This window comes from Fibroporia radiculosa (assembly GCF_000313525.1).
Source record: "Fibroporia radiculosa TFFH 294 genomic supercontigs, scaffold3198, whole genome shotgun sequence".
NCBI lineage: Eukaryota > Fungi > Basidiomycota > Agaricomycetes > Polyporales > Fibroporiaceae > Fibroporia > Fibroporia radiculosa.
In genome coordinates, this window is record NW_012133378.1 from 111,091 (window position 1) to 124,212 (window position 13,122).

At 56.4% G+C, this 13,122-nt stretch overlaps 4 protein-coding genes across 4 annotated transcripts; 3 read left to right on the plus strand and 1 right to left on the minus strand.

Annotated features, from left to right (window-relative positions):
* Window positions 1-3,197: 3,197 nt before the first annotated feature.
* FIBRA_04583 (uncharacterized protein) lies at window positions 3,198-4,330 on the plus strand (the record flags this gene model as incomplete). The annotated part of the gene is made up of 3 exons (XM_012326376.1): window positions 3,198-3,225; window positions 3,293-3,489; window positions 3,542-4,330. 3 exons carry the CDS (start codon window positions 3,198-3,200, stop codon window positions 4,328-4,330), a joined length of 1,014 nt encoding a protein of 337 aa, XP_012181766.1.
* A 712-nt stretch (window positions 4,331-5,042) lies between these two features.
* Window positions 5,043-5,440, minus strand: FIBRA_04584 (uncharacterized protein; the record flags this gene model as incomplete). The annotated part of the gene is made up of 2 exons (XM_012326377.1): window positions 5,043-5,089; window positions 5,143-5,440. 2 exons carry the CDS (start codon window positions 5,438-5,440, stop codon window positions 5,043-5,045), a joined length of 345 nt encoding a protein of 114 aa, XP_012181767.1.
* A 267-nt stretch (window positions 5,441-5,707) lies between these two features.
* Window positions 5,708-7,077, plus strand: FIBRA_04585 (uncharacterized protein; the record flags this gene model as incomplete). Its single annotated transcript, XM_012326378.1, has 5 exons — window positions 5,708-5,938; window positions 6,027-6,170; window positions 6,299-6,443; window positions 6,504-6,563; window positions 6,620-7,077. 5 exons carry the CDS (start codon window positions 5,708-5,710, stop codon window positions 7,075-7,077), a joined length of 1,038 nt encoding a protein of 345 aa, XP_012181768.1.
* A 2,693-nt stretch (window positions 7,078-9,770) lies between these two features.
* Window positions 9,771-11,990, plus strand: FIBRA_04586 (uncharacterized protein; the record flags this gene model as incomplete). Its single annotated transcript, XM_012326379.1, has 1 exon — window positions 9,771-11,990. The coding sequence occupies one exon, from the start codon at window positions 9,771-9,773 to the stop codon at window positions 11,988-11,990; it is 2,220 nt and encodes a 739-aa protein (XP_012181769.1).
* Window positions 11,991-13,122: the final 1,132 nt, after the last annotated feature.

Consider the following 13,122-nt stretch of genomic DNA (forward strand, 5'->3'; position numbering starts at 1 on the left):
TTCATTGCATTTTTATATATTGATTGCAATATATTGGCCCACAGTAGAATGCGAGTGGACTTCTTAAAATTCAGTTTGACTCAATTTTGCTCATACTCGCTAGGCTACTAACCGTCCGATTCGATGACACCAGTGATCAGTGAGTATTTTCCTGGTTTCGTGAGCAATGCCATCCTATGTTAGTGTAAAAAAATCCTTGATTTAATTACTATCCATAATGCAAAGCCACAGAGTTCGAGGTCATCAATTATTTAGTTAACTTGAGGTGAAACGGTCGTGATCACCGATCAGCACTTCAGTGGCGATGTGGGCGCTTGCGCCATTCGTACTCTTGGCTCGTGCTATCGCGGCAATCAGCAGTCGTCTTTGTCTTTTCCTAACTTCATAGCATACACTCCCACTGATGAACTTTGCAAGGACTTGCCCTACCCAGTGAACATCTTTCCTGGTACCTTCTCACTTTGGTGAAGTGATCAATTACAAAATCCAAGTTATGGACGTGGCTGCAACCTCCAGTTGTCGCTGACGCGATTGCTCACTGATGTCATGAAGGTTTAATAAGAAGAGGAGGAGATACATCCGGTACAGGTCCAGTGCACGTGAATGAGATCCCATGTTAAAACCATTCGTAAGTCGGAATCCCGACCAGACTGTGAGTCACTCAAATTACACTGTCGCGACCGCCTGCGTAATCGCTCTCTATACTTAGAAGCGGCATGATCGAAAACCATAAGGCCCTCATTGGGGCTAGTTTTAAAGAAATTTATGAGCCGAAGCATGCGTGGTCCCATACAGCGTGCACTACACGCAATGTCCGCCCCCCACACTTCCCTTTCGCGCCAGTCCAAGGCGAGATGTCCCGTGGATACTGGCATGGCGGAACGTGTGCGCGAGGCGCGCCGTATCACGGCGTGAATGTGTTCCGAATCCTCGCGACTGTCAGGCATCCCTCGAACATGCACTCGATCTCATTGATGTGTTCGCCCCTACTCATTACTCATTGTGGTGAGTTTAATGCAGTCAACTGTCAAATTGTCATTGCTACGGGATATGGTCCCTAAATTCGTTTCAACAAGCCTCCCATATGAAAATTACATGACACAGGACCCCAGACAGACATGGTGAATGACACCCATCATTTCAGGGTACACCACTTTTGTGGTCATTTCAGCACGGTGAGCTGCGTATTAACATTGCAACCTAGGCGCGTGGATTGTTAAGGTCGGCCTAGGCTATCCTCGAATCAAGGATTCGAGAAGTTCATAGCGCTTTGCGGCAATCGGCATGTGCCTCGGGCCTGCATAGCGTGAGTCTGCGGATAATTGAACATGCCAAATACAAACACGTATGACGTGCCGACGGTTCGATGCATTGCTTCGATCGTTTGGCGTGATGCGCTGCTCGGGACCTTTGACCTGTGCCCGCAGTTCGTCCAAAGCGCTGGATTGCGGTACCGATTGTTCATGTGCGTCCGCCTGTACTTTTCACTCCAATTATGAGTTCAGCTTCCATTTGCAGACTAACAATCTAGAGCCGCCCTTTTCCGATTTCCTTTATTGTCATCCTGACATGCTTGTCCTAACGCCTCCGTTTTCGGACGATTGTATAATGCTTAACATGAAGGGGGTTCAAACGTTTATGAGTCAGCTTCGGGTGCAGTCAAGTGGAGACTGCGAGTTCATACACGGCCGTGATCGATGTGTGCGAGATACCCGTTGGTTTACTTACGGTGGCACACTGACCTTGTGTGTCCTTGTACGCCCGCTTTGCAGACAGTGTGGGCCATGGTACAGCGATGTCTGCGCAGAGGATAGAGACTCGGGAGATCTGGCCACTGGCACTACACAGTGTCGTCTTCTAGTATTTAGCTTGATGTTAGTATGCCTCGTAGGTATCCCCGCCCTGCCATCTTTCCCTAATCTTGTGAGTTCCTATGTACTTCCAAGCCTCTTTTTTAACTTATTGTCGGGATTAAGCTCCCCAATCGTCCGTCATATCATATAATGGCCCAGGCAGCTTCCCATGTGGCTTCTGCGACCTGCCAGTGGGGCGCAGTTCCCTGTGGTATCCCCTTGGACGATGTATCGGGGTCGGGGATGAAGCGGCATCTGAAAGGCACCCATTTCCCTACCTGGCATGGACGACAAGTCGGCAGATGCCAGTGGCAAGCTGATGGTGCAGTATGTAATGCAGAGCTTCAGTATGACAACATGGGAAGGCACATCGCCACGGTGCACCTTGAGAGTGCTAGAAGGCAATGCCCTCTTTGCCACGCTCATTTCACTCGTAGCGACGCCCTCCGACGACACCTTAACGCAAACTGTCCTGGGCCTCAGCATTAAGCTTGGCCCTCGAAGACACGTATGTTGTTTGATTGTCGTTTAAATTTGATCTTTGATATGCTAATTTAGTGCTTCTCCCTTAGATATATTATACTGCGACACCTTTTCCTATTCGACCTCCGCCAATTAATATTTTATGACACATCACATCTTTCGTACGCTAGCCCGCAGATGGCCAGGCGCCAGACTGCCACTTCACCCACTAGATTTTGACAGACTTGAAGTGTACTGCTTTCAGTTATTTAGTCTTCCGATCGAGAGCACTCGTTACTATCCCCTTCCTTTGTATATATACGCTCGTCCGGCCACGAGATGGTAATTGACTTCGGTCATTTCTCCACGTTGTTAGCCACACGCCAGCCCAACACCATATGTTCGCAGCACCTCATTGTGCGCGCATGCTGACTGAGCATGCGCCAGGTAGTGCCAACCGTGACATAGCCAGAGTCGCCTGGACGTCGCATTCATCGGCGTTACCACGATGCATTGCACCTCCCTTCTTCCTGCAGGCACGCAGACATAGAGCGGGCTTCCGAATGAGCCATGAATGCCAATCGCACAGCGACCCGGGGGAATTAGTATACCTTTGTAGCCCCTAGACCCTGCAATCCTGAGCCCTGTATCGTTCATGAGACCGACCAGGACGTCACAAGCCGCGATACAGACAGCACTGCTCTGCAGGAGGCAATCGGAGAATAAGCATATGACCTGGGGTAGTACGGAGGACGCGCCGAGCTTTTCCCGCTCGCAGGCAAGATAAATGGCCAACGCCAATAGTTCGTGGACAGCCCAGGCATCGCTGCTATCGCTGCTTGCTTCACTATCACTCTGAACGTCGAGTATCAAGCGCAAACTATGGCGAAGGAATACAAATATCTCACTCGTAAGTTGGGATTCCCCCTTCAGCGGGGGGCGGAACTGACGCCAAGACGGCGGTGATGTCTGTGCAGAGGAGGATGTCGAGTTCTTCATGGAGAACGGCTATATCGTGATCAAACAGGCGTTTACACCCGAGAAGGCTGCAGAATGGACGAAAGACATGTGGGTGCGCCTAGGGCTCGACCCGACCGACAAGACCACCTGGGACCGCGAGCGCATCCATATGCCCTGGCACAAGCGCGAACCCGTCGCCGCGTTCGCACCCAAGGTTTGCCTTGGGCTTCATCCTATGACTGCAGATCGGTGATAACCTACCACAGGCCTGGGACGCGATGGCCGACCTCCTTGGTGGGGAGGAGCGCATCGACCCACCGAGCAGCACGTGGGGCGACAGCTTCATCGTGAACCTGGGCACGCCCGAACTTGAGGGACCCGACAAGTACATCCACCCGACGGATCTCGACAACTGGCACGTCGACGGGGACTTCTTCGTGCACTTCCTCGACTCGCCCGAGCAAGCGATGCTCGTCATCCCGTTGTTCTCCGACATCAAGCCCCGCGGCGGCGGCACATACATCTCACCTGACGGCATCGACCTCATCGCACCGTACCTCGCAGCGCATCCCGAGGGCGTGCTCCCCACAGGGCTCTCATTCACGCCATCAACGAGCACTGCGGCGGAGCCGAAGGACGATCCGGAATACTGGTCGCATTTGAAGGAGATCAAGCGGTGCAAGCGCTTCGTAGAGGTCACGGGCGAGATCGGCGACGTGGTGCTCATGCACCCGTTGATGCTGCACACGGCATCGAAGAACCACCTCCGTGAGGTGCGCGTTATCACAAACCCGCCGGTAGGCTTGAAAGAACCGTTCAATTTTGCGCGGGACGACCCGAGCGAGTACAGTCTAGTCGAGCTGAAGACGCTGAAGGCGCTTGGAGTGGACCGTTTCGACTTCAAACCGACTACGGAGAGGAGGCGTGTCACGCCGAGGCGCGTCTTGTTGCAGCAGAAGATGTTGGAGGACGAACGGAAGAGGCTGGAGGAATTAGCCAAAGCTGGCGCTAATGTGGATGTGGGAAGTGCTGCCCAGCCCATTGCAGTTGCCTGAGGGAAAACAGTGTGAGTGACAGCGTTCACTTTCGAATATAACAGAAGGCATCGTATGTATTGGTGATAGCAACATCGTGTCCCGTTGTGCCGCTCGAGATATTGGAATTCGTTGAAACGAAATGGGACGCAACTAGGAAATGATCGGCATTTGAAGTCTTGCTCTTGTACATATAGTAGTATGGGCTCGAAGATATTGCCAATTCGTGCAAAAACCATCGACAAAGTCAGCATCGCCTATCCCACGTGTCCAGTGAAAATCAATCGTCAGTATGCTGAAGATGAAACAAACTTGCCACTCTACCAGATAGAAGACTTTGAGTAGAATGTATAATTTCTATCTTTTTAATATATGCTGTATGAGAGCATATTGTGAATGTCATTTGCCGTGTTGAACATCCTATGGATCGATGCTGGAGTCCAAAAGGTCGAAAGCAGCCTTCAGCTACCGCAAAAGACCTGCAAATCTGTAATTTCAGCCGCGGGATTCATTATATTTGAGCACCGGAGCACAGAAGTACGAGATGAACTCGCAATCCCCGAATGTTGCTAGAGGACTGTGTTACTTCGAACGCGAAACCATGTATTTTTTACAGTGTTACAAAGCTTTACAAATGATATTGCTATTGCAAGGGTGAGTGTAGATATCAAGACAACGATCACTGCATACGCACATACACTGAGGTTTCCAAGACGGACAGCACGCTGCTGTTTTAAGCATTACTCCTCATAGCGGAATCATCAAATGGGTCTCCGAATTCTGAAGAGATAATCGATAAGCTGTAGCTCATCCCATAATGAGCACCCACGTACGGATGCGCAACCGTTCCACAATCTCTACGTCAACGAGCTCGTCCTTGGGCTTTGTTGCAGGATAATCCCTCACATCGAAGGGCATACCACCGACCACGTGTCTCATAGCAGCTTGCCTCCCGGCGTCCTCTCGTTTTCTGCTCTTCGCGTCGCGCGTGCTAGAGCCTTGAGAGAGGGCGGCCATGCGACGCTTAGATGAGCCAGATGAAGTTGACTCGAATATGCCGGAGCGATCTGTGTCCATTGCATAGTCCGAGTCAGATGAGTCGGGGGATCCGTGGTCGAGTGGCGTGTGCATGGCTGGCCAATTTTGCTTTGCTACGACTTCGACGCTGGTCGTCGCAGGCAGGAAACCTGCAGGCCACCACAGCCAGGATTCAGAAAACGGAGCAGGCGCCTAATGCGAGATCACGCGCCATTGGGGCCAGCGCCCAGTCGCGGCGTCTCGCTGCGCGCGTCGTCGCATGAGCTTGAAGTTTCTCTAGGTTTGCCAAATCCGATATTGTGCTTGGACGCGCAACATTGACAAAGGTCGACATTCCTCATTGTACTGAGGGTGAGGGCAATGTCGTTTGCTAACGTCGCAAAACGTTCCGTCCGTATCATCGCCCTCCCGCTCGCGACGCCCGCCCCGCGCATGACGCCGACACATGCGCACTCGGAGCACCTCACCTACTACCACTTCGCCACTCCTCCTCCATCTGCGCAGCAGCAAGATAGCTGGGAAAATTGGGTGACTTTAAAAGCTTCGAGCTTGTGGGCTGATCTTGGCAAGGCGCCCGAGGGCAATTGGAAGGTGTGTTGCATCATACTTTATTTTCCACGAGATGAGCTCTCAAGCGCAACATGTTTGGGTACTCTTCCTGGCCTGATCCGTATAACAGAGGAGAGTATTCTTGTATGGAGAACGTCTGGTTGACCGCCTTGACTTCGAAGAGCTTGCTCTCAAGTCCTTCGATACCTCCCTTGGACCCAAGCTAATTCCTAACCGCTACACGGAGAAGGTTAGACCGAAAGACCACCCCACGGTGAGTGCACCGTATTCTTTCTTTTAAAACATTGACAATGAGTTGACCCAGTACTTTCTTTGATGTGATGTCCCTATTGCGTTCATCCCCATGCATCGTTTCCCATGCCCTCAACGTCGTATGGACAGATCCCTTTGATTTACCCTCCATCGGCATGTGCATCTCCCCTCCCGCATCTGCGGTCACTCCTTGCGAAACGCACCCCTCGCCATCGGAAGGGCTGTATAATGTGGATCGCAATTGCCCCACTCACCGCGCCATTCATGCTTATCCGTACGTCAAAAGCACGTTTTCTTGTCATCCATTGTCATCCATTAAACCCTTGTATCCTAGCCATAGTCCCGAACTTCCCATTCTTCTTCTGTGCATGGCGCGCATGGTCGCACTACCAAGGTGAGCATCGCTGTGCGGTTTGCTCCTCCCATACGCGCTCATCTCGTTCGTCCCAGCGTTCAAGGCGTCTCAATATTTAGAAGCATTCGTTGCCCAAGGCGCAATCTTGCCGCAGGAAAGTTCTGAGCTCGATGATATTTATACCCAACATGCACCTGTCCCACCTGACCCTGAGGCGTCAGCTACATCACACTCGGATTCTTCTGAGGAACCCCCATCATCGCCTTCCCCATCTACCGCTGGTTCAGCGCACGTCACTCCGGATACGCCGTCAGGCCCTTCGTCTACTCCTATAGAATCAGTAGATTCGAAAAGCTCATCCAATACAGCAGGCCCAGCATGTGCACCAAACAACGGGCACAATGTGCCCCCACGTCCGCACCTCCTGCTCACGCGCGCGGCGGTTCCCGCTCTTGAGCGTCTGCTGGAACTCACGCCCAACTCAAGCTTCGCAGCGGACGTGTACCGCGCGCTCGAGCAGGCGCGGCTGAGGCTCGATAAGGAGGGGAGGTAAAGGTGGGGTGGGGAAAACCTGACCTCCAGACGTTGGACCCAGGCCCCGCAAGTAGACATCAAGTCCCTGGTCGCAATGCTGATAGGGTTCGAGCTAGAATGTCCGGTAGAGTTCGGGTGCGTAACGCATGTTCTGTGGTCTCGCCAATACGTAAGTACTGTATACACCGCCTCGCCACCCTGCAGCGCGGGGTCATTCTAATCGTAATAACAACGCACCTCTCGCTCACGAATACTTCTTGCTGTCATGGTCGCCAATGACGATGACACTCATTATGTGCTTGAGGACGGTGCAATTGCGTGAGGTAGAATTGGCCGTTCCGACTGCGCAGTCTCTGGGATTGCATGTCAGTGACCGTAGAAAAAGGCAAAGCGTGGAAATGGGACATAAGATCGATCCCCTACATTATTGTGTCCCATTTATTGATCACACCCGAGTCAGGTCTCAGACCACCCGAGAACGCCACCGAAAAGGTGCTTCTCGCAAAGGGTCTAATTTCAAACCCATTCAGAAGTGCTTACTGCCAGTGGTACCCGAGCTCGCCAAACCGTTGCATTCTTTCAGATGAGATGAAGCTGAAGATCCCAGTCCGGCTTGCGTCTCGCCCGCTTCGAATTAGCTGCATCACACGGAGTTGGGTGCTTGTGATATCATTTCAGCACAGGCCGTCCCGAGCTTCGCTCTCGGGCGGTCGATTAAGTCGTCGGTGCTCTCGGTCCTCGTCAGATTCATCTCCGCCGCGCGCCACAACTCTCGTCTCGACCGACCCTGGCCCACGCACATCAGGTAGCTGGCTGATGACTGGGGGCAGGTGATGATAGAGAAATGCTGCGGAGAACGTGTCCAGCCCGCCGTCTGCGCTCTGCGGAGTGGATCCTTCCAATCGTTGCAAAGGAGGAACTCGGTCGCAGAAGAGATGTGTACGGCCCAGAATTGGATGATCGGGGATCTTCCTCTTCTCAATGCAAAGCAGACAGTACCTTGGCGCGACTCCAACGCATAGATCGATTATAATGAATTGCAGCGGGTTCTGATGCCGATGCCCCACACCGACCCGGACACGGACAGTCACTCTTTTTATCTTTTATTTCTACTATTCCAGGTTTCTCCTCCAAACCGTAGTATACGTGCAGAGTGACCACATCTACGACACCGTCCGGGAGGCTATCACCCGGAGACGACGCCCCTCTCCCAGGTCGGGGAGGCAGCGAATGTCAATCATGCAGGAACGCCACCACAAAGGGCAGACGTGAAACAACCGACGGTCTATATACCGTCTGTCGTTTCCTCCACGCGCCTTAGAACGGTGGCGGCACCTGCAGAGAGCAAGGGGGATACGCCCGGCTTGCGTCGAGGGCGCAGAGGCGCAGGAGACTGGTCGCAGCGGATGTGCGCACCTCGCCGTGTTCCGCGCGCACGCGCGCAGGCGAGCGGGGCACGTATGCATTCACGTCTTCGCGCGTGGCAGAACGGGGTTCTGGCGCCTCGTCGCCAGAGAGACCGGCGGGGACAGCGGGGCAGACGGGGAGAAAGGAAGGGAAGAGAAGGAAAAATAACCGCTCAGTATGCTGCCGGGCTCATCTTCGCGCGCAGGGCTCTAGGATCCTTATCGTGGGGATACAGCAGGGAATAAATGAGATAGAGCCGCACAGCGCGCAGGCAGTGAAGGCGGCGCCGTGCGTGATACACCTGCTTGGAGGCCCGGTACCCGGAGGGCGCGATCCCGTGAGGCGGGTCAGGCGGCGAGGCAGGTCATCGTGCGGAGGGGGTTACGCGGAGGCCTGGACATGTGTGAACAGGCGGTGCAGGCGGTCGTCCCCCGAGCCCGTCGCCTGGTGCGCTGCGAGTGTGGGAGGCGCGCCCCCGCACAGCCTCAGGAGCGTATGTGCTACGAGCGGTCGCACCCTCAGGGTGTCTTCTGCCATTGCAACGCTAGACGAGCTGGACGTAAAGATTGGGATAGTGAAGTACTGAAAGGCGATGGTTGAGCACAGGCGGACAGCTAGAAGCTGGGAGCTTGACTAACGAATGCGGTCAGACGGCCAGATCATGTGCGCGCCTGGTGCTGTTGGGCCAGACGCGGTGCGTGCTATGGGAAGGTTGGGTCCCGCGAGAGACCGTCGCGGGGGAGCTCTCGGTGTGGTGAATGGGGAGTCTGAGACATTGTCGATGACTGTACCGCAGCCCGTTGGTTTGATCCCATGCGGGCGAGGACCACATGATGCAGTGGCAGCCGGTGCATATGTGAGCACAACAGTGTTGCACTGGCTTGGTGGCTCCTGAGGGTACTACATGTTGCGAGCCTGGTATTGTCGAATAGTCATCCACTTGCAGAGGTACTGGAGATTTGTTTCAGATGCGGACGGCAATCGACGCCACGACGGAGTGATCGAACGGATATGTGGTGCGCGGAGGCAGATCAGAGTAGGGGCGCTGCGATCGTCTGTGCACTGCAGTCAGTCGGTGCAGCGTCCGTCGCGGTTGCTACGGCCGTGGACGAGCGACGTGCGGCCGAGTCGAGCGTCTCGCAAGGGGCTCCGAGGCGGAGGCTCTACTCGGAAGAGGAGGAGTGCGGACGCGCGTGTGAGCGAGCGGCCAAGACATGGAATATCAGAGGCCTGCCAGTGTGATAGCGTGATAGTGGTGCTGATGGGCAGGGACATCAGCGGAGGACGAGGACGATTCAGGGCACAATGCATTCCGGAACGAACGACGCTGGCACCGTGCAGCGAGGTCGAAGCGTGAAATGGGGTGGGGTGAGCGTAATCGAACCCTCGCAGTGGTCGCGGGAGAAGGCGTTACCAGACGCGCATCCGGGCGACGGGGTCAAGACCGGACTCGGCGCGGCGGAGGTGGCGGCGGCAAGCATCCGGCAGGCAGGGTCGGCGATGGCCGGGGCCGGAGCCGGAGCCGGAGCCGGAAAAGGAGTGAATGGGAGGCGAAGAGGAGGCGGATCTGGGATGGAGTCGCATCGTCAGCCGTCGGCTGGGGTTGCGCTCTCTAAAGCGACCTGCGACTCGCTCCGTTCTCCTCGTCCTCCCATGGCCGCCACCTCCATCCACGCCCTCCCCATCGAGCTCCTCACCCGCATCTTCCTCTTTGGCCAAGACCCTCACCCCCCGCCCTCGTCCACCGCCTTTCCCGACGACCCGCCCCTCGAGCTCACCGTCTCCCACGTCTGTGCTCATTGGCGCGCCGCCGCCCTCGCCACCCCTGCCCTCTGGTCCCACATCGCCATCCGCGTCGTCCCCCACATCGCCCGCGCTCGTGAGTACGTCGTCCGCTCCCGCACACACCCCCTCCACCTCCTCGTCGACTCTGCCTCCGAGGCTGACGCCGTCGCTGGCTACTCCGTCTTTCGCGATGAGTTCCTCGACGCCTTCGCGTCCCTCACCCCGCACATCGCACGCTGGCGCGCCCTCGTCCTGCGCGTACGCGACCTGCAGTGCAAGGCCCACGCCCGCACCGTCCTGTCCTCGTGCGGCCCTGCCCCAACCCTCGCCGACCTCGCGCTGTGGCACATCCAAGACTGGGGCTCACCTGAGCGGCTCTTCAACGCCATCGGCCCGCCCCCCGTCGTCGTCTTTGCTGGCGGCCTCCCTGCGCTCGCCCGCCTCGCCCTCTTCGGCGTCAACATCCAGTGGACCGCGTCGGCGTCGCCCTTCCTGCGCCGCCTGACCCACCTCGAGCTCGGCGTACACTCGGACGACGTGCGCATCCCCATCGACCGCTGGCGCGCAGTCCTCGCCGCATCCCCCGCCCTCGTCCGCCTCGCCCTCCACTACTCGGGCCCCCGCGCGCAGGCCGGGCTCTGGCGCCTCTCTGCAGCCCCCTATTCACGCTCGCGCTCACCTAGCGTCAGCCCCGGAATCGGCACTGGCAGCACCAGCACTAGCACCAGCACTTCCGCGGACTCCGCGGACGACGACGACTTGGACCCGGACGTCCCTGCCGGCCCCGTCCCGCTGCCGTCCCTTGCAGAGGTGCGTCTCGCGGACCTCGACGCGCCGTATGCGTGCGCGATCCTGCGCACATTCACTGCCCCGCGCCTGCGCGCTCTGCAGCTCGAGCTCGGCGACCCCGAGGCCCCGCAAGACTTTGCGCCCCTCGCGGCCCTGCTCGCGCATCCGCCCTCGCCCGCGGCCTTGCGTGATGCCGAACTCGACCCCCTCGTGCCGTACGTCCCCCCGCCCGAGGTGGTTGCTGCAGTGAACAGGAGTGGAGCTAGGGATGAGGAGGAGGAGAGGCAGAGGGCAGGGAGCGGAATCGCGGAGCCGCAAGAGCCTCCGCCGATGTTCCCCGCGCTGGAAACGCTCGCGATCGGCGCGCTCGCCGACTGTGCGCTCGCGAGCTGGGCCCGCCTCTTGCGCCGCTCGGCGAGTCTGCGCGTGCTCGAGCTCGATGCGGCGACGATGGCGGGCGGGGCGTTCGAAGTCTTACTCGACAGCGCTGACGGGCAAGAGGGCAGGCGCAGGAGCAAGAGTAAGGGCAAGGGCAAGGAGAGGGCGAGGGAGGACCGGCCAGACATCCTCCTGCCGAATCTGCACACGCTCCGCGTTGCGGGTGTCTCAGGCGCAGCGATCCGCGCGCTGGTAGAGCACCGCCGGCGCGCGGGGCGGCCGATCGCGACGTGGTACGTGCATGAGAGCTGCAGGGACGCGGAGACGGAGCGCGTCAAAGCGGAGATGGACGCGGGCGTAGGCGGGGGAGAGGCGATGGAGTGGTTCAGAGATGAGGATGACGCCGCAGAGGAGGAAGAGGAGGAAGGGAGCTGGGTGGACGAGGGTGAGGCGGAGGAGGGCATGCACGAAGACGGAGAGGGCGAGCATGAGGAGACACCGGAGGGCGAGTGGTCCTCGGAGGGAGACGAGTACGCGCATGCGGGACCGGATGCGGGCGCCGAGTATCGCTGACGAGGCGGATCTCCCTGGTGCGTCCCCTCCTCTGCGTTCGATTTGACAAGGCTTGATACAAGCACTCCCAGGGCGATGGTGTCTGGCCCATCTCGTTCGACGTCTAGACGTTGCGTCTGTTTCATCTGTTCCTTTTCACATTGTCTCTGGTTTTTCTGTCTGTACTCTTCAATGTCTCTGTCTTGCATCACTCTGTCCATTTGTATCGCTTTCACGCTGTCTGCTATCGTTCAAGTTTCGCAAATGCAAACCCGATTATCCCTCACTGTCATCACCATCACCATCCCATCCCCATCATGCTCGTTGCTCATCCCATCCGGTCGGATTTCCTCGTCTCGCACATGGTCATTCTTGTATGTATCATAACTCAAATGTATATGCATGGAATAGCCGTACAGTGAGTAAGTGCCCGTCTTCCGCGTCCACTGCGCCTCGGCCGGGGTACGATCCCCGCAAGATTGTTCCGGGCACTCCCTGATGGGAGTCGATCCGGCGCGACTATTGCTATGATGCCACCCGTATGGTATCCGATGTTGGGGCAGCTTGGAAGGAGGATCAGCCACCCGCGTGTTGTAGATACATTCAAGACAGACTATTAATACTATACAATTTTCCTTTCTATACGTTACTTACTTCCGCTCTATTACTTTCCTTATACGGCAACTCCGCTGCGTACCGTTAGAGACGCCAGCGCGTCGACTTCCCTCAGTCCCCGATTACCATATCCTGGACTGAGACTCTCATCATCGTAGTCTTCCGTTACCGCGCTCCTACATGAATGATATTCACTGCTTCTGAACCTGGGAGAGGGGCGTCGTTTCTGGGTGATTACCGCCAGGACGGTTCTGTAGATTATAACGACACCGTTACATTACGGTCTAGTTCCGCGATGTCTTTAGTTACCCGTTTACGGCCAATAGGGAAGTTCAAAGTTGACGCAGCTGGGCTCGCAGAAAGTTCTGCGGCGCAGATGTGCTTTTGGGCACTAGAAAAAATGCGAGTTTCTTGAAAATGCGGTCACACTGACTTTCCTGCGACCCAAGTGTGACCTTCGATGCAATCACGCATGGCACGCTGCATGCCATCGACTACCCTTTGGGAATCATACTGTGGTCGGACGAAAAATTCGTGC